The sequence below is a fragment of the Pseudochaenichthys georgianus genome, chromosome 9 (assembly GCF_902827115.2).
Source record: "Pseudochaenichthys georgianus chromosome 9, fPseGeo1.2, whole genome shotgun sequence".
NCBI classification, from domain to species: Eukaryota; Metazoa; Chordata; class Actinopteri; order Perciformes; family Channichthyidae; genus Pseudochaenichthys; species Pseudochaenichthys georgianus.
In genome coordinates this window covers 26,356,766-26,376,828 of record NC_047511.1, presented here as the reverse complement: position 1 = coordinate 26,376,828, position 20,063 = coordinate 26,356,766, and the positions used below count along the sequence as shown (strand labels likewise).

The 20,063-nt window shown below is 41.5% G+C and overlaps 2 protein-coding genes across 4 annotated transcripts; one reads left to right on the top strand and one right to left on the bottom strand.

Moving 5' to 3' along the window:
- Positions 1-555: 555 nt before the first annotated feature.
- smarcad1a (SNF2 related chromatin remodeling ATPase with DExD box 1a) lies at positions 556-15,752 on the top strand. 2 transcript variants are annotated; one of them, XM_034090602.1, is made up of 24 exons: positions 556-681; positions 863-1,036; positions 1,635-1,770; positions 1,844-1,973; positions 2,205-2,274; positions 3,453-3,547; positions 3,949-4,050; positions 4,665-4,743; positions 5,105-5,799; positions 6,347-6,543; positions 9,701-9,791; positions 10,191-10,290; positions 10,491-10,550; positions 10,720-10,795; positions 10,926-11,061; positions 11,182-11,313; positions 11,624-11,719; positions 12,095-12,212; positions 12,324-12,439; positions 12,622-12,810; positions 12,923-13,041; positions 13,192-13,374; positions 13,592-13,698; positions 14,546-15,752. In XM_034090602.1, the coding sequence occupies exons 2-24, from the start codon at positions 934-936 to the stop codon at positions 14,605-14,607; spliced, it is 3,192 nt and encodes a 1,063-aa protein (XP_033946493.1). In that variant the 5' UTR covers positions 556-681; positions 863-933; the 3' UTR covers positions 14,608-15,752. The 2 variants fall into 2 exon arrangements, with proteins under 2 accessions (XP_033946493.1, XP_033946494.1); XM_034090603.2 differs by lacking the exon at positions 863-1,036 and having other exon boundaries at positions 557-681.
- A 196-nt stretch (positions 15,753-15,948) lies between these two features.
- Positions 15,949-19,999, bottom strand: prf1.5 (perforin 1.5). Of its 2 annotated transcripts, none has more exons than XM_034090605.2 (5): positions 19,664-19,999; positions 19,041-19,336; positions 18,624-18,895; positions 17,270-17,411; positions 15,949-17,131 (listed from the first exon to the last, which is right to left on the bottom strand). In XM_034090605.2, exons 2-5 carry the CDS (start codon positions 19,308-19,310, stop codon positions 16,244-16,246), a joined length of 1,572 nt encoding a protein of 523 aa, XP_033946496.1. In that variant the 5' UTR covers positions 19,311-19,336; positions 19,664-19,999; the 3' UTR covers positions 15,949-16,243. The 2 variants fall into 2 exon arrangements, with proteins under 2 accessions (XP_033946496.1, XP_033946495.1); XM_034090604.2 differs by having other exon boundaries at positions 19,041-19,316; positions 19,664-19,998.
- Between the last annotated feature and the right edge of the window lie 64 nt (positions 20,000-20,063).

Here is a 20,063-nt window from a genome sequence, read left to right as displayed (position 1 = left end):
AGTGGAGTAAAACATAGGTTTAAACAGTTAATGTAGTGGAGTATAAATATCAGTAAATAGCAGTGCATGGACATATTCAAATTTAGCCAAGCCAAGCCTACCTAACAACAATTATTCTTAAGTAGGACTGTTGAGTAGTTACTTTCCAACGCTGCACACAAATAATGTGGCTAAATCAGGGTAAATCCAGTCCTACAAGCTCTCTTTGACCTAATATAATTGTACCTTTCATAATTAAATCACTTTTAAATAGTCACCTCAGCGCTGTGTGCACTGAGATGAAAGGTTTTATCAGCCATGTTGGAGCGACTGTCAAGATAGTTCCCCTCCTACTCTTATAATACCACTGTGGAATCAACCGTTTACCACTCTGTTACAACATGACACCATAATACCTTGTATTTTAGATTACACCCATTACACCACGTTAATCCCTTAAAACCAGGGGGAGAATAGAAGCAATAAATGCATAGCTGGTCACTTTTGAGCCGGAAAAACATTATGAGCGCAAAAACGGAAGAAGACCACAGTGTATTGTCTTGACTCCTCCGTCAGTTTCCCCAGCCCTTCTCTGACCAATCAGCGGAGCCGTCATAGCATCCTCCAGGGCCGCTTGAGTTCGCGGGAAACCGGCTCTAGTCGAGATACGAGAAAGGACCCAGGACAAAACGACTGTCTTTGGTAATCAATCAGTGTGTTATAATTCCATCTATTTAAAACCGTTACGGTTAAAACAGGGAAGTGACACAGCTCAAAAGTACCGTGTTTCTATGGCTGTAGCCCTGGCTGCTTTGCTAACACCCGACGCTTGTTAGCTAGGTTGTCTTATTGGCTAACAGGAACACTGTGCTTCATGCGACAGGACAGAGAGAATACTACTGACTTGAAGGAGACAAAGGGCTGCCGCTGTCAGACACGCACCAGACTGTTAACATGTTCAACTTAGACCGTTTTCGTTATGATAAGAAGACGACAAAAGACAACGAAGAGGATAGTGGGTCCCAAAGTCCCGAGTCTGAGAAGGAGAACAAGCCAGGTAACGATAGCTAGCTGATGTAAAGGCTAGGCTACTGTGCTGTTAGCCAGATGTGTCATATATGCTATCTATCGTTAGCAGTAGTTAAAACAAGATGGTATTTATTATCATGCAGCCTTTTGTTACGGGTCAAAGTGACTCTTTCCCACAGTGGGGTAGACGTCCATCAAAATGCATTCACTACCTAGTAGATGTTTCTGATTTAATGTGTTTTCATTGAAATGTATGAATGATATCTCAATTGTCAATATATCATATGTAGTTCAAGTCGTTTGGAAAGGGAATTGTGTGTGGGCATTGCATAATCTAGTATACAAAATCACCAACCCTAAAGGAGGTTCTGAAATTATTCTCAGGAGTCACTCTCACTGTTATCATCCAACCAGAGCTGCACTGAAATAATAATGAAATCTAGTTTTAAATTCTACAGTATCCAGATATCATGATGGACACTCATTTTAATATGAGAGACAATCAGGTGAACATTGACATGTGCCATAAAAACCAAAATAGCTGAATACTTTTCTGCTAACAGTTAGTAGTGTGCCTTACTGCTGTGAATGCATCTGCTAACTTGTTTTAATATGTTGCCTTACAGCAAAGATGAAACCGGTCAAAGCCCAAACAAAGTCCAATGCCCGAGGAGTGGTTTTTGAGGAAGTCATTACAATTGACCTAGAGGAGGATGAGCTCATCTCTGAAACAAAAAACAAAACATTAGCTAGGAAGTTCAAGTAAGTGTAAACTAACATATCTTTTCACATTCATTCTGATTAATTCTGGTTTACAGTTTTGTTGTCTTTATAGAAACCCCATAGGAAAATCATCAAAACATGTGGCATCAGATCACACAGATGAGGAGGACTGTGAACTGAAGGAGAAAACTGACAGATTACTGGAGATGTTTCCTCAGTTGACAAGAACGCAGGTACTGGAGGTGAGTCGAGATTGAGGATTTTTAAGTTTTTGGCATTGACCAAATTAATTTGATTCCAAGGAAAAGCCCATTTGCAGTATCTGTATTGTGGTCTGGTCTTACTTGATTGATTTTAATGTACACCGATTTAAGCTTTATGTGTTTCATTTATGTAATGGCCAGCAATAACATGGACACTGTTCATAAAAAAACAATCCCTTTTTGTATTTTTCTGATTTGTCTCATTTTCAGGTAATTAAGAACACAAGCACATTGGATGGGGCTGCAGCTGAATGCATTTTAAGATTTGGTGATAAAGAAGGTAAATCATTTATTTGTTATAAGGACGTGCTTAATTCCTGCATGTCGTTGTAGCATGAAGGCCCTGTCACACTGTCCCGAAATTGACACCCGATGGACACACGATAAAGGAAATGTTCAAATTCGGCTGTGATCGTAGCAACATCGGGCCATTCGTGAGGGCATCTAAGCCATCGTATGACCGCCGGTGGAGTTTCTCAGGCTCCGGCAGCAACCTCGTGAGCGGCAACTTCGTAAGGCACTCGTGAGGGGATCTTGTCAAATCGTGTCATCTTCGTGTTATCATCGGTGCATTCACCCTCACTCTGATCGGGGCGAATGCCCGATGGCACCGATGATAACAAGATGCCCTCACGATGGCCTTACGAAGGGCAAAATTGACACACAAATTCAACACGAAAATTAACCTTCGCAAGGTCCTTCGGCAATTTTTTGGCATGCCAAAGATTTTGCCTCCGCTCACGAAGTTGCTGCCGGAACCTGAGAAACTCCGCCAGCGGTCATACGATGGCTTAAGATGCCCTCACGAATGGCCCGATGTTGCTACGATCACAGCCGAATTTGAACATTTTCTTTATCGTGTGTCCATCGGGTTGTTTTATTGCACAACAAAATCATGTAAACATATTATGTAAATAACCCAATTTGTGTTCTGTGAAATTAAAAAGGATATAATATATTATATTGAAGGACAGTTGACAGGAAATTGTTGTTGTTATGGAAACAACATTACGGAGAAAACGTAATATTTTCTACATATAAAGACGGAGAAAGTAAAGAACAAAGTCTGAAGATATCAGTACAGTATCATAGTACTGTAACATAATTGTTTTTGGTACTTTCATTGCAGTTGTATGTCTTAAATGTAATGTAAATGTTGCCTTCGTGTGTGGTTCGGGGCCATCTTCGTGCGAAATTCACAATTCCATATTCGTGTGTCCATCGGGTGTCAATTTCGGGACAGTGTGACAGGGGCTTGAAGAAAGTTTAGTTCATAGTTAGAGAAAAGTAATCGGCGGAAGTTTTACTTTTTGTTTATTTAATATTCATTTATATTTGATGCTTGCTCCGAACCAGAAACACAAGTAAAAATACCAAATAAAAAAAACCTCTCCCTAGCTTGCAACTTTTCTCCTCCAGTTGGATATTTTGAGAGCACTGGCTGTTTTGTCTCCTCAGCCCCAGACCAAGGCAGGAAGAGAAAGCAGGATGGATCCGGCAGTTCTCAGAACAGTGGTGAGGATCAACCCAGCAAGAAGAACAGGCCATTAGAGGTAAGATAAAGAATGATAATTTATGGTTTAAAGCAATCTACACAACAATTAAAGTTCCTGTTATCTTAGTAGCCATTTCATCATACACTGCAGACAAACACAACTTTTGGTTTGTTGCACTTCGTGTAAAAGAAGGTTTTATATATATATTACATTTTCTAACGGGCAAACATTTGCAGATATATAGATAACATCAACAGAAATTATTATTTGACCGGTATGTTCCACAAAATGATTGTAATATTAGTCATGTCTTAAGGCTGATGATGATAACAGTCTGCATGACCGTTTTGGCTTACCCTCCACTTCAAATGCGGGTCTCAGGTTTTTATTTATTTAAGGTGGTAAAAGGGGTTCCCATTTGCTTGTATTTACTCTTTCTTGTATGTAAACCAAAAAAGGTTTCTGATGAAGAAGATGAGGGAGACAAAAGTCCAAGCCGAGAGAAGAAGGAAGCCATGGTCAGAAAACTGCAGAAAAAGTTTCCTGACCAGGACAAGGAGGTGAGGACTGAAAGACTGTCTGTGAAGCATTCGGACATTTCATTACAGACAGTGGTGTTGTTTTCACCTTATGAGTCTGTGTGTCATCGTTGCAAAATGTGCTCCTGAATACATTTACTGTAGCAAGAACTACCACAGAGCAAGTGGTACTTTTGCCGATGTATATGACACTGGACTTACTTTGTGAGCCGTGGTAGGGCTGTAAGAAGTGCCCCCCACTTTATGCCCCTGGCACAATTTGGCATTATTGCTGGTCTGATCCCATCGTAGTTTGTTTGTAGTGTTGATTACAGGTTTAGTACAACCTGATTCCCCCCTTTCAAACTGTTCAGGCATTGATGATGATGATATGAAAACTGTGGGTGTGCTGGGCTGCCGTATAGCTCAGTTGGTAGAGCTGGCGGCCCGTGTACTGTCATCCCCTCTGTCTCCCCATTTCAAGCCTGTCTCTACAATAAAGGCACTGGTTGCCCTGAAAAAAAGAATACAAACTGTTCTCAGCATCTAGGACAGATCACAATGAAAACAAATGTATTGATTTTGCAAGACTGATTTAGGAAACGGTGGATCTTATGTTTTACTTCTGACTCTTGCTGATGTCTGTCTTGTTGCAGGAGCTGCGTATGGTTCTGCAGGAACACGACTGGAATGTAGAGGATGCTCTGCAGGTTCTACAGATGTTCTCAGACCCTGGTACGTACAAAACAGCTGTCATCTGAATCTAGCCATCTTTTAACTGTGTGTGTGTGTGTGTGTGTGTGTGTGTGTGTGTGTGTGTGTGTGTGTGTGTGTGTGTGTGTGTGTGTGTGTGTGTGTGTGTGTGTGTGTGTGTGTGTGTGTGTGGTGTGTGTGTGTGTGTGTGTGTGTGTGTGTGTGTGTGTGTGTGTGTGTGTGTGTGTGTGTGTGTGTGTGTGTGTGTGTGTGTGTGTGTGTGTGTGTGTGTGTGTGTGTGTGTGTGTGTGTGTGTGTGTGTGTGTGTGTGTGTGTGTGTGTGTGTGCGCACACTCATTCTGACACAGATTCCGGCTAAGACTTTCTTTCTTTCTATTGTCAGGTGAATCCAGTTTCAGCTCTCCTGACTCGAATGAAAACAAATCCAGGAAATCCAAGAGCAAGGAAACGTCGAGCAAGGACCACAGGAAGTCGAGGTTACACAAAGATCACAGAGACAGTAAAAGTAGAAAAGATCGAAAAGACTCCGAAGACGACATATTAAGTGAATCAGAGGAGAACAATAAAGGTGATCAAGATGGTGATACAGAAGGTACACAAGACAGTGAGGATCCAGATTCCGACAGCAGTATTGATTTGAGAAACAAAAGAAGCACTTCAACACTTGTAAAAAGTCCTGACTTGGTTTCTTCATCATCCTCTGTCAAGAAATTCACTACCTCTGCATTCCTGATGCCATCCTCCTCCACCTCTCCTGCTCAGATGCTTTCCAGATTTGCCAGTGGGACCAGTATAGCTAAGAAGCAGGCAGCAGAGAGAAAAAAGAAGGTTCTTGCCTCAGATGAACATGTCAGTTCTGAGGGTGAAAATGACGATGAAGAGGAACCGGTAAGCAGTGAGTTTGAGGACTCGGATGATGAGCTGGATTGTAAAGGTGGCATGACGGATCTGAAGAAAGAGATGCTCCAGTTCTTCCAGGACGCAACAATCGATGAGCTGTCTCTAATCTCTGGCTGCTCTATTAAAAAGGCCAAGAAGATTTTGGAACGGAGGCCCTTTGAGGGCTGGCAAAGTCTGGTGAGAGAATGCTTTTGTGTGTTTCCGAATGAATGAGGCAAGAAACATCAAATAGACACGCAGGTGTTTCTTTCATGTCATATTAAACAGTTTGCTAAAGTTATCAATAAGAAAAGTTGTGAATACAAAGAACAGTCGGTCATAGCATTTTCTATCCAAACACCTGGAAAATGTGTGACATGTTCATTCACACTCTATGTACTTATTGAGCGCACTACTCCACGGTCTTGTAGAGACAAGACATTTGCACAATGTATTGAATAGCTAAACAATTTTTCAGCTCATAGCACATCTTTTCTACTGCTCTCTTTTATTAGATTGAGTTTTTTAACTTTCCAAACACTTTATTATCTTTTAATATATCAAACTTAACAATAATGTTGGCAGTGTTTTAGCACCTTTTTATGAAGTGTGTTTGGCCCTATAAGGGTCAGTGATTATTCACTGTCAGGACATTTAAGGACTACTAAAAGATTGTGTTAATGGTTCCTGTATAGATACTCCACATATTGTGTGAGTCATGACAGTTTGCTCTTTCCTCTTTTAGGTTGATTTCTTCACTAAGGACAAGGGACTATCGGAGAACTTACTGATGGGCTGCAGAGTTGTCTTAAAAGAGCGGAAGGTTGTCCTGGGGCTGATGTCCAAATGTCAAACCATTTCCTCAAAAATGGTCAAACAGGTCACTGCGGTAATGGAGAGGGGCACAGCGGCTCTGAAACAGCCCAAACTCCTCAACAGAAAGTGAGTAAATGCACATAAACAAAAAAACACAATTCATTTGAGTGTACCCACACCCACCATGATTTAGAGCTGTTCCAAACTCTCATTCGGCATATGAGGCTGATAGGTGCATTTATTTTTCTCATTATATGTTCTAAATATCCTGGGTTTCATTTTTTGAGAGGGTCATGTTAGATCCCTCTAACAGTGTCACTGATCAGGGGTTTTTCTAGAAAAATATAGTATGAGGACAGTACTGTGGTGCTGATCTTGTAAATAAGAAATATTAATTCTCGCGAGAACATGACGCCCGTATTAAAGATGGCGCCGCAGACGTAAACAACAACACCATGTCGGAACTTCATGAAAACAAAGCTGTCTGACGGTCTGTTTGACACTATTTTCATATTTTTTGAGTAATCATACAGTTGTTGATGACCAGAAATATTGTTTTCTGCTCATCACTGTACATTATTTTACGGTGGAAATCGGCATTTTGCTACGAGGGCACACGCCAAAAGTAAGAGGGCGCGGCGCCCCTGTCAGCCGGTTTAGACAAAACCCAGCTGATATTTGTTAACATAAAATATGCATTAGGACTTAAAGGTGGGGTAGGTAATTCACTTCAGAAACACTTTTTGTTATATTCCATGGAATGCTCTTAACATCCCGATAGCAATGAATACATTAAATGCTTTGACAATAAATACATACAAAATATTTCATCTGTGGAAGCTGTGGCGCTGTAAAAAGCACGACCAATCATTTTAGCCGGCTAAAATAACTGGATGGTCTACCTGCCTGTCAGCCTTCCATCTGTGCACAAACTCATCTCGTGCCCTCATTGGTCATGTCCGTGTGTGTTGGAGGAGGGGCTCTGTAAGGTAGTGTTAATTTCGTCAGCTATTTTTTTATTTAGTTTTAGTCTTAGTCCTGTGTTAAATTTCCTTTTTAGTTTTAGTCATATTTAGTCACCTTCATCCTGTTTTTATTTAGTCAAGTTATTATTTTAGTCAAAGAAAACTAATTATTTGAGTCTACTTTTTGTCAATGAAAACTGTTGAGTCTTTTTTAGTCATCAGATTATATAGAACATTTCAGTCAAACTAGTCTAGCCAAAACCAATAATTTGTCATTTTAGTATATATAAATAATAGGGCTGTCAGTTGATTAAAATATTTAATCGCATGATTGTCCATAGTTAATCGCAAATTAATTCGCACATTTTCTATCTGTTCTAAATGTACCTTAGAGGAATATTTTTCAAGTTTTTAATACTCTTATCAACATATGAGTGGACAAATATGCTTTATGCTAATGTTTATTATCATGAATATTAAACACAACAACCTCTGAACATTACAAATGTTCGCCTCATATCAACCTGGATAATTGTGTGTGTGTGTGTGTGTGTGTGTGTGTGTGTGTGTGTGTGTGTGTGTGTGTGTGTGTGTGTGTGTGTGTGTGTGTGTGTGTGTGTGTGTGTGTGTGTGTGTGTGTGTGTGTGTGTGTGTGTGTGTGTGTGTGTGTGTGTGTGTGTGTGTGTGTGTGTGTGTGTGTGTGTGTGTGTGTGTGTGTGTGTGTGTGTGTGTGTGTGTGTGTGTGTGTGTGTGTGTGTGTGTGTGTGTGTGTGTGTGTGTGTGTGTGTGTGTGTGTGTGTGTGTGTGTGTGTGTGTGTGTGTGTGTGTGTGTGTGTGTGTGTGTGTGTGTGTGTGTGTGTGTGTGTGTGTGTGTGTGTGTGTGTGTGTGCGGGCGGGAGCTGCCTGGACGCTGTGATCATGTTGCGCACTATGTCGTACAATGTCCCGCTTCCTGCATAAAGTCAAGTGCTCGGCGCAGTTGTGGCGAAATGTCGCTCCTCTGTTTTCATTTAAACAGCTCTTTATATCCGTTAGCACCAGATGCTAACAACAATGCACGTAAGGTCTCTCTCGCTCGCTCGGGCCACACATACACACACCGTCCCGGTCCTCCAGATGGCCAGTCGGTGCCTGCCGGTGAGCGTGGAAGTGTGGTCTGCCACAAGCGGGCAGCAGGAGCGGGGCTGTCAGCATCAGCGTGTTGATGGTATTTTAAACTCGATGCGCTCTGAAACTACGGGGCGGCCGAGGTAAAAAAATACACATGCGTTAATCGCGTTAAAATAATTAGTGGCGTTAATCTTTTTTTGCGTTAATGCGTTATTAGCGCGTTAACTTGACAGCCCTAATAAATAAATAGGATTATATCTTGTCCTTATTTGATGAAAAACACAGGTTGAATGATTAAGCAGCTTTGCAGAGAGTATCTGCTCAGGTTTGTGGTGTCTTTACCAGCTGTGTTATGGCCATATTGCTTCCCTTCTGATAAAACAATGCATTCGGCCCAAATACATCACATCGTTTCTTTCTCCCAAGCAGTGGTGGCTTTAGACTTTTTCGTTGTCAGTCATTTTGACGGACAGGATCGTAACATTTCCGTCATAATCCATTATTATCCGTCGAGTGCACAATTTATCACTCACTCGCGCTGACGGGGGGTATTCGGTTAACGCGAGGGCGACCACTGCTCCCAAGCCCTATTGTTGTCATTTCATTTTCTGTTAAATAAGGTTAGTTAGACCATGAGTTAGACCCGAGTCTTCCTGACAGTTCATATTGTGCCGCTGCCCGGTGTAATTCAAATCTACCGCCGCGCGCAGCACAGACACACAGCTGCTGCCCTGCCGCAGCACCGGAAATGGAACTGCTGGGAGAAAAACTGACTATCAGAGATATAACGTTATCTATAATATTTCGTCTCCTCATTTTTCGTCAACGAAAGTAATGAGAGATTTTGGAATAGTTTTTATTTAGTAAACTACATTTTCGTCTCGTCACTTTTCGTCAACGATATTGCATGATGATTTCGTTACAGTTATTGTTTACTGCCGTCGGTGTGTCTCGTCATCGTCTCGTTTTCGTCATGGAAAAAAAGGTCGTTGACGAACATATTTCGTCATAGTTTTAGTCAACGAAATTAACACTACTGTAAGGAAGTCTGGGCACATTTTTTCCGGTTGTGTACTTTCAAATTCTAGCGCACTCGAGCTGGTTTCTCCATTCTTACCTACCCTACCTTTAAGGATGACATACAGTATGTGTTTATTTAATTGTTGAATCCATTTCTTGTTCTCAGTCAGTTACCGTTTATCTTTCAGGAACCAGCTCAAACCCTATCAGCTGATTGGTCTAAAGTGGATGCTGCTTATGTATGAGCACAAACTGAGTGGGATCCTCGCTGATGAAATGGTAAGACATCCAGCCTTCATGAGATGTTGATCAAATTCATAAACGTATAAATGTTAACATTTTCTAAGCCAGCAGGACGGCGGGGGCTTACAACTTGTCACCACTCAATGAGTGTTACTCTGCCACTATCAAAGAGTGTTTTGTCTGGATATGTAGCCATCCTGCAGGTGAAACAAAATGTAGAAAAGGAGAGAACCTGCAGCAGACAGTTCATCCTGTTGATTTAGTCCTAAAACGGTTAAAGAAGTAAGAAGTGTTGACATCTGTCAAGGTTTTTGCTGCTTGTGTGATCTGAAACTGAGATGTTCAAATATCTTTTTTGTATGTCCACCTGGCTCTTTGTTTACCTCTTTATCTGTGTTTGTTATCTGACTGTCTTTCTCTCTGTCCTTCGCTCAGGGTTTGGGGAAAACTATCCAGGCTATAGCATTTCTGGCCGAGCTGTATCAGATGGGAATAGAGGGTCCTCACCTCATCGTTGTGCCAGCTTCCACCCTGGGTAATGATCCTAAGCACTTTGCTACCTTCACACACTTTTAGATTATAATGTTAAGCGTAGCTGCGTGTGGTTTTTATTTTTATGGAAGAGGACCAGTAAGAAATAAAGTTGTCAACTCTTGTGTTGCTTTGGTGTATGTAAACGTGTGTTTGCGTTTGCCATTGACACTAGCTTTGGTGGTTTCCTTTTCTCTGTTGCAGATAACTGGGTCAGAGAGATGAAGCTGTGGTGTCCAAGCCTCAAAGTTGTAGTCTATTGTGGTATGACTCCTCTTTCATCTTTTCACATTGAAATCTCTCCTATGGTTTTCCATGAACCTCGCATATGTGTGAACTGTGTTTAATGTTATCCATCATAGTTTTGTATGCAGTACACAGTCTCATTCAGGGACATGTCACAATTTTTAGAAGTATGTAAATGTTTACGCAGGATCCTTAGAGGACCGCCGCTACCTCAGACACGTACTCCTTGATGACAAGACTGAATACAACGTCATTGTGACCACGTGAGCAAACGCACTCTCTCAATCATATTTGACAGATTTCAGTGCTGGTGGTGGAAATAACTTTTCTCCTACACCTCAACATAACTCAACATTGTTTTATTCTATATTGCTTGTTTGATTTGTTTTACAGATATAACATGGCCATCGGAAACGATAACGACCGCGGTGTGTTCCGTAAACTGCGTCTGAAGTATGCATTGTTTGATGAAGGTCACATGCTGAAGAACATGAACTCTCTTCGATACCGCCACCTTATGTCTATTAATGTTAGTTAACTGACGTTTTTTACAACCACAATCAGCATGTTTCTGTGGTATCTTCATTTCTGTCCAAAGTATTGCACATCACAGTGTGGGATGTCTCTTTGTCCCTCTCTCGCTCTGTAGGCAGAACATCGCCTGCTGCTGACTGGAACTCCTCTACAGAACAACCTCTTGGAGCTCATGTCTCTTCTGAACTTCATCATGCCTTCTTTGTTCTCCAGCTCCACTCACCAGCTCTCCAAAATGTTTTCAATGGTCAGTGTTTGTGTGAAAACCCTGTTCTGTTTGAAGCCGAATAACAACAAATAACTGCATGCCAACCAGATGGGGAAAACATGGTGTGACGGCTTTAAATGCTGAAACGCTGGTCAGATTAAAGCAACACCTGACTGAACAGGCTGCTTGAAGGAAGTGATCTTCACTTTGACAACTTACCTGCGGTTTCTTTGAGTCCCTTTTTTCAAATCAAACTTTACAAAAAACAGCAGCTATTGTTTCACTAAACCAGACCAGAACAATGTAATGCCAACTACTAAAGGAGTCAATGTTTTCTGTTTTGTTACAGAAATCCCATGAGGAGCAGAGCCGCTTTGAAAGGGACCGTATTTCTCAGGCTAAACTCATCATGAAACCTTTTATCCTCCGAAGAGTCAAGAGCGAGGTGAGTTAAAGCTACACATGTGTGTTGTGTAAATATAATGAATGTGAGAAGTCTGTTATGTGGGTAAATCTGGCAGAATCTTTTTTTTTTTCAGTCATCAGTTTTTGGTCTCAAAACCTGATGTAAAATATTGGCAAATAAATGAAATGCTTTCCCTGCATCCAGCTATGAACTGAAATAGTAGATGAATGCACATGTTGATTCCGTCTGTTAGGGAAGAATCAATTGTCTTAAACACACTTTAGCATTTGCCAAAGTGCAAACATAGATTTTGTAGAACGTCTCTATTTACTAAATGATGGTCACATGAGGTTAATTGTAGTTCAAACCCTGGGTAAGTATTGTAAATATGTAATGTACTTTCTTTTGTTTCAGGTCCTCAAGCAGCTGCCAGCCAAGGTGGAGAAGGTCGAGTCCTGCCCGATGAGTGAGAAGCAGCAGGTTCTCTACCAGAACATGTTCAAAAAACTCAAGACTACCATTATAGGAGAGAGTAAGCCTGTTTCACTGCTACCTGTTGAACATCCGAGTGTTACGGTATTTTTGTCAGATAACAGAAATAAATGTATGGTTAATAATTGTCCTCGTGCGTTTTTTTCTGCAGAGCGCGAGTTGTGTAATGTGATGATGCAATTGAGGAAAATGGCCAACCACCCTTTGCTTCATAGACAATACTACACCACAGAAAAGCTCAAAGCAATGAGCAAACTCATGCTCAAGGTGGGTCCGAATGCCGGGATGTCTTTTCCGCTGGGTCGTATGGCCTCCATGTTCTTTGTTTTGTTTGTTTGTTATTCCATTTGTATATCTGTCCTTTGACCCCTCCTTTCGTACCACTTTATTTTCCTACCCCTTGTTTTCTGCCTCTTCTAAAACAAACATTCTCTTCCCTCCCCCCACAGGAGCCAACTCACTTCGATGCAAACGCTGTTCTGATCCAGGAGGACATGGAAGCGATGTCAGACTTTGAGCTACATCTGCTGTGCAAGCAGTTCTCCTCCATCGGCTCTTACCAGCTTGAGACTGAACTTCTGCTTGACTCAGGGAAATTTCACCACCTCACAGAGCTGCTGGCCTCACATAAAAACAAGGTAAATAAATATGTGCAGAACCATGTCTGTGGTGCATGCAGGAAGAGCGCAGATGCATGTATTGAAGAGTAAACATCTTATCATGTACCAACACTTTTCTACTACCTTACAGGGTGACCGAGTGGTATTATTCAGTCAGTTCACCATGATGCTGGATATTGTCGAGGTGCTGATGCGGCATCTTAAGCATCGTTATGTCAGACTGGATGGATCCACACCCATAGCCGACAGGTCAGTGTTTTACAGTAGAAATATGAAACACAATCCTTAAAATGTGTAGATATTGGTTAGACTTCAGTAGATTCAGTAAGTCTATCACATGTTTAATTGTAGCTGTTAATAATAAACAGTCTTTAATTAAAATGTTTCTTTTTCCTGCAGGATTGGGTTGATTGATGAGTACAACACGGATCCTGACATATTTGTGTTCCTGTTGTCAACGCGTGCTGGTGGCCTGGGCATCAACCTCACATCCGCTAATATTGTCATCCTACATGACATTGACTGCAATCCCTACAATGACAAACAGGCAGAGGACAGATGTCACCGTGTAGGCCAGACCAAGTAAGATTGGATTTATGTATCTGTTTATTGGAGTGTTATCCAATGAGGTCTAGTTACCAACTTACTATATCAGCAATTTGACTGAAAACACAGATTCTGATGAAATCTCGGGCTGATGCATTAAGTATTCTTTGAAAACACAGGACCTCCTCCTTCCAGAGCAATGCTTCATCTATTGATTTCCTGAATGACTAATATAGCTATTTGTTGGTATCAGGACTGTACAGGTGACGAAGCTGATCAGCAAGGACAGCATAGAGGCCATCATGCTGCAGCTGGGCCAGAGGAAACTGAAGCTGGAGCAGGACATGACCGCTGCTGAAGGTAAGGAGATTTCTACACATACATATGCTTTATTGACCGCATGGTCATAATCTTAATGAAGACATCTTCTAGATTTTAATTTGATTATGTAACCTAAATAATCCAAATGACAACAATAAAGCAGTAATGATTTGCCATTTGGGCCAATGCTATAGCACAAACGTACTCTAAAAATAACAGACTTAACAAATCAATGACAGCAGGTAAGGAATGAGGACGAGCGGATTCCAGCACTGCTTTGCCAACAATAAAGAAATGTCCTAAACTCTGCAGAGATGCCGAGAATTACTTATTGGGGGGAAAAAATGGTGTATCAAAATGAATGTTATACTCAAAAAACAAACGGCAGTTCCAAATGTAAGAACTGATAAATATAGCAGGATTGAAGTGCAAATACAGTTTGAGCAGATTTCTTTAAACTGTAACTGTTCCAGAACATTTCTGGGATTGATAATATGTTCATAGTAGTTCAGGAAAAGCACAAAAGGAATAACTTCTATCAGGTCCTACAGGCATGCAATGACTGTTGTGTATACAGAAATAACTATTTATTTATATATAGAAATAATTCTTGCCTTACAATATGTAGGAACAATTTAAACATTGAATAGATAAAGTAAAGCTATGTATGAAAAATGTGGATCAGAGAAGATGTAAGGCAACTTCCAGGTGCCTACTTGCGTTGGCATAGATTTGCAGGCAATACATGAAAAGCTCAAGAGCAGTGACCAATCTGTGTCTCAGCCATATTTCTGGGCACACAGTGAATCAGGGGACTTGCGTTTATCCTAACCTTTTGAATGATATGCAAATAAGACAAAAATATAAACAATGTTGTTGTCTTCAGGTGGTGAGGGGACCATACCAGAAGATATGGCGTCTTTGCTCAAAGCCTCACTGGGACTGTGATACACAAACGGATGAACCTTGAGCCTGAACAAATAGACTTTTTATGACATCCCTGTGATTCTGGGCAGACTTCAGTGTTTTGACTGAACACATTTTTTTTATCGATACTGGAAAACTACTGAGAACCATATGCCCGCCATTAAAGAGAAAACAGTTCTGATATTAAGATCTAATCTACATGGATGAGCTGTGCCTAAAATATTGTTTATTTACATGCACACACACATCAGTTGTTCCTACTTTAAATACGAGAGCAGTATCGAGGCACAACTAAAATGCTGCCTTCTTAATGTTTGCATATGTTACACAAGGATTCTCTGTTAAAACTTGATAGAAAGGGTTAAGAATTTCAGATCAAACCGTTAGTAATGCAGCAAGTGTTGGAGTACACTGCACTCAAACAAAATAATGTTCTAAGTTCCCAGAACACATGCAGTCTTATATCATTATACTCACATCAAGGTGGTGTATGCTGATTGGGTAAATTATACATACTGGTGCTCTTGGATGGAGGAAATGTTGAACTTCTAGTACAGAAGATGTAGGATGAAAGATCTTTTAACATTTTTCCTACCGACAGTGTTTCATTGTGCCTAATGTACCCTCTTAGTTGCCAGCTTCTAAAAAGAAGAGTTGTTTACATCAAATTTCTTATTTGGTCCACAGCAGCAGATTAGAAAACTATACATACATTGTTCCCATTTACATTAATTTGCCGTGTTGCCATATTCAAGATGGCAGTTTTTCATCAGAAAGTCAACCAAGAATCTGATTAATTGAATTCTCTGTTATGTCCAGTTTTCACCTTACTTGGCAAAGACCGAATTACATTTGTATACAGACATAACATGGTTGTGTGGTTGTAGTCGGTGCAATTATTCCAGGTTTTTTTAGTTTAAAACTAGAAAAATGTGAAATAGAATGTTTTACATATGAACGGTGCATTAATTTGTTTCTCTGCTGTTTCTACTCCTTTTTTAAATATCTTGAGCTCAGTGAAGGAGGAAAGGATTTGAACAAACAGCTGCTGCATCCATGTGCTGTATTCAAAGTGGCTAATGTATTGTGAGTGTAAAAGCTTTAATAAGTAATTTGTATGTTTCTAAGGTCTCTGTTTAAAAGTGATTAATAAAAAATTGAATAAATGGTTGTGTGGTCATGCCTACATTGTTTAATCAGGAAAACCCGCAAATGGAAAGAGGGCGAGAAAGTGTTTAAATAATGTAACGTGAAGAGTTACAAAGAACAGTAGCATCTGCTACTTGAAATGGTGATTGTGTGAAGCCCTTTTGGTTATCAATGCCTTATTGATATATGTAATTGTATCAGACTTAAGACAACTATAGGCGAAAATCTTTATTTTGGTTTGTGCATTCAATGCACAAGAACTTTGACTTTGCTAAGTTATTACGGAAATATTACAAGACGATGACTCCGAAAACAACCTACTGAAGGGTCATTTCATATCAGGGGGAGTTGGTCTGGCATTAAAAATGTTGACAAATCATTACAGTTAAAACAAAACATAGGACATTACAGTTTACTAGCTGCTACTGAAAGACATTTGATAATTAAAAGTGCCCCTTTTTTATGAAGGAAATGCTCAAATCTACATTAACGCATTGTAATCTAATAATTACTCAGCATTGGGGGAATATCGTCCACATCTGAAGCCTGTCAAGTGAGCATCACATTTGATGGTGTAGGTGAAATAGAGAACTCCTTTGCTCAGCTGACAGCTTAGAGAGTGAGTTCCTCGCTCAGGGAAGACAACACATCTACCCGCTACATCATTGTAGAGAACGTCTCGATCCCAGACTTCGAACCTCAACGCCTGACCAAGCTCTACCGATCCAAAGTCATAAGTCACGTTCCACACCGGGTCGTTGTTGTCCATCACTGTCTCCGTCTCCTCGTACATGCCATTGTAGAAGATCTTAACGTAGGCGTCGGTTTTTGTGAAGGTGTCTGCCCTCAGGCCTCCCGCTCTGTGGATCTCTAGCCTGAGCGTTCCTCTGCCGGCTCTTAGAGGGCAGCAGTTGTGGTCCAAGTTGGAAGTCGGGGAGCAGTTCTTCAAACCAAGCACTGCCTCCTGCAGCTGGTTATCTTTAATATACTCTGTGACAAGGCTTCTCAGATTATCACTGATCTGTGAGTCATCCACCAGATGATGCAGGGGGAAGATGGCGTAAGAAACCACGTCTGGATTATCGTGGAGGCTGTTCATCCAGCTCTGGTACGCTTCAGATGGGTCCTCCTGGTAGAGGATGTCAGGGAAGTACCTCTCCCCTCCGATAACCTCAATCTTATGGGTCATGAAGCCTTGGTAGAAGCCCATACTCATGTTACCCTTCAGGAGGTTATCGCACTTGTTGGATAAGGATACATTGCCAGGGAGGAAACCTAGAGCCATTCGGAGTTCAAAGTTCAGGCAGTTTTTGATGTCGGACTCGGAGAACCCTTTCAGAGTGGCCAGGCAGGTCCTGAAGGCAGTGATTCGCCTCACCTTGCCACCAAGCTGGACCTAGGAGACGGAACAAATATGAAAATGTTCATCATATCCACCCTGCATCCTTATCTTCAGCAGTATTTGCAATTGTTTTGAAAAGACATTCTGCAGCACAAGTACCAAGACAGAAAAAGAACACTGTTCTCCACTGACCTGGTGTATGTAGTGTGTTCCATAGGTGTCTATCAGCCGTCTGTATAGGGCTCTGTTCTTGGTCGTATTCAAGCTCTGTGGGAGTCTCTTGAGATGCTTTGTGAACTCTGCACTCAGCTGGGGGTGATCAGCTAGCCTGTAGCTGAAAAAACAAAAGGCATGTGCAGTTCAACCATAACAACAAGACTTTAATCTAAAGTCTATTTAAAGAAAAACAAAAAAACATCTGCACACACGGCCTACAGTGTATATGGAAAACATATATTTGCCTTCTATAAATACAGGAAAAACATTAAAAGCTAGTATCTGCAGATTGCATTTCTGTAATACTAATTTGGCTACTGGCCTTGCTGCATATGAATGAATCCAGGTATTTACGTATCACCAAATTGCATATACAGTTGCAAGAACCCTTTGGATTCTCCACACATAGCGTTGTGTGTTCCGTCCAAACAACTCAACTTTGGTTTCATCTGTCCACAGAATATTTTTGCCAGTAGTGCTGTGGAACATCCAGGTGCTCTTTTGCAAACTTCAAACGTGCAGCAATGTTTTTTCTGGACAGCAGTGGCTTCCTCCGTGGTGTTCTCCCATGAACTCCATTCTTGTTCAGTGTTTTACGTGTCGTAGATTCGTCAACAGAGATGTTAGCATGTGGCAGAGATTTCTTTAAGTCTCTAGCTGACACTCTAGGATTCCTCTTCACCTCATTGAGCATTCTGCGCTGTGCTCTTGCAGTCATCTTTACAGGACGGCCACTCCTAGGGAGAGTATAGCAACAGTGCTGAACTTTCTCCATGTATAGACAATGTGTCTTACCGTGGACTGATGAACATCAAGGCTTTGAGATACTTGTGTAACCCTTTCCAGCTTTATGCAAGTCAACAATTCTTAATCGTAGGTCTTCTGAGAGCTCTTCTGTGCGAGGCATGGTTCACATCTGGCAATGCTTCTTAAGAATAGCAAATTCAAAACTGGTGTGTATTTTTTATAGGGCAGGGCAGCTTTAACCAACACCTCCAATCTCGTCTCATTGATTGGACTCCAGGTTGGCTGACTCCTGACTCCAAGTAGCTCTTGAAGAAGTATTTAGCCTAGGGGTTCACATACTTGTTCCACCCTGCACTGTGAATGTTTACATGGTGTGTTCAATAAAAACATGAAAACATATAATTGTCTGTGTGGTATTAGTTTAAGCAGACTGTGGTTGTCTATTGTTGTGACATAGATGAAGATCAGAACACATTTTATGACCAATTTATGCAGAAATCCAGGTAATTCCAAAGGGTTCTCATACTTTTTCTTGCAACTGTACTTACTAAGCACCAGTTTAACCAGCCTCCCTTCTCTTTACCTGTAGTAGGTGCAACTGATTTCATGGGTGGCAAACGTGGCCTTGTCCACACTGTGCTGCGAACGAGCAAACTTTGCCAAGTCTGAGCGGCTTCCTCCCAGCACTGCCTTGCCAATATTATCTAAACTAAGACCCAGGCCCCAGTTGTTGTTAACCAGCGAGTTGGAGCTGCGCAGCAGGGATTCCACAGAGTGGTGGAGGGCACTGGAAAGCTGCTTACTGCAGCGGCTGAAGGGACGCCAGTCGAGCACTGCAGCTGGGAGCCTCTGAATCTGAGGAGGAGAGAGAAGGCAGGATGATGGGTACAGCACAGGGAAGAAGGAACACAAGAGAGTTGTTGGTAAGAATTAGGTGAAATGAATTGAGATTGATTGAAGACACCATTAAAAAGAGAAGGCTGAGTTTTGGAGTTTTCACCTGTCCGTCTTGGAAGCGGTTTGGACACAGTGTACAGGTGTGGTTGTTGGCCAGATGAGCTTTGACATTGATGACGTATGCCCCAGTTCGACGCATCCGCACCACATCAAAACCCTCCCCAGCCAAGTTGTGGCCCGGGACAAAAGGGGCCTTCTCACACTCTGAGCCTGAGCCTATACGACAGCCCCGGATGCTGCGCACCCCCAACAGGACCAGTAAAGCCAATGTAAACAGGAGGATGTCGCTCCGGTGGTATCTTCCAGCGCGCATGGTTGCCTAAAGGTATCGATCATAGACTGTATAAATAAAGGTAACGTGTTCAAAGTGAGAAAGTAGTGGTTAAATTGTGCATTTGAGAGATTCATTGCTATGAAATACTCCCTTTAACAGGAAACAAGCAGTAAGTTTTGTCAGGCATTAAAAAACAATCTCCCCAGGTTTGTCAGAGAACCGACTGCAGCATAGTTGCAGAATTATGTGTTACACACTAAATGCAGATATGGTTCTAATCCTCTCTGCTTTAAAAACTGGAGTAATCCTCCCACAGATGTTGGGTGTCAACTCCAAAAAAACATGCACAACAAAGACGTACTGTACAACACAACATAGACATGTAGCCTTACCTTGGACTGTATTATATATATATATCGCCCTTCAGATTGTCCGTGTCGTCTTTTGGGAGCTTTCACTCTGTAGCTTTCTCTGTCTACTGAAAGTCCTCCCCAGATTTTAACAGCCAAAAAAACACATGTGTTGTGTCTCCTTCTTTTTACTAACCCAATTGGTGGTGCAGCTCACTGTAAAAGATGAACTGCAAACTGACTAAACTCTTGATCCTGCTGGAAATGAAATCCCGGTTGAGAGAGCTTTGGCTTTACTGCCCGTGCTGAAAGCCTGCTGGGTGCACTCTTTTGTCCGTCCTACGCCTTATGAAAAAGGCCAAGGAGGGAGTTACCCTGCTTCAGAGTTGTGTCCCTCTCTCTCTCTTTCTCCCCAGGCCTTAACAATTTCCTCAGCATGAGT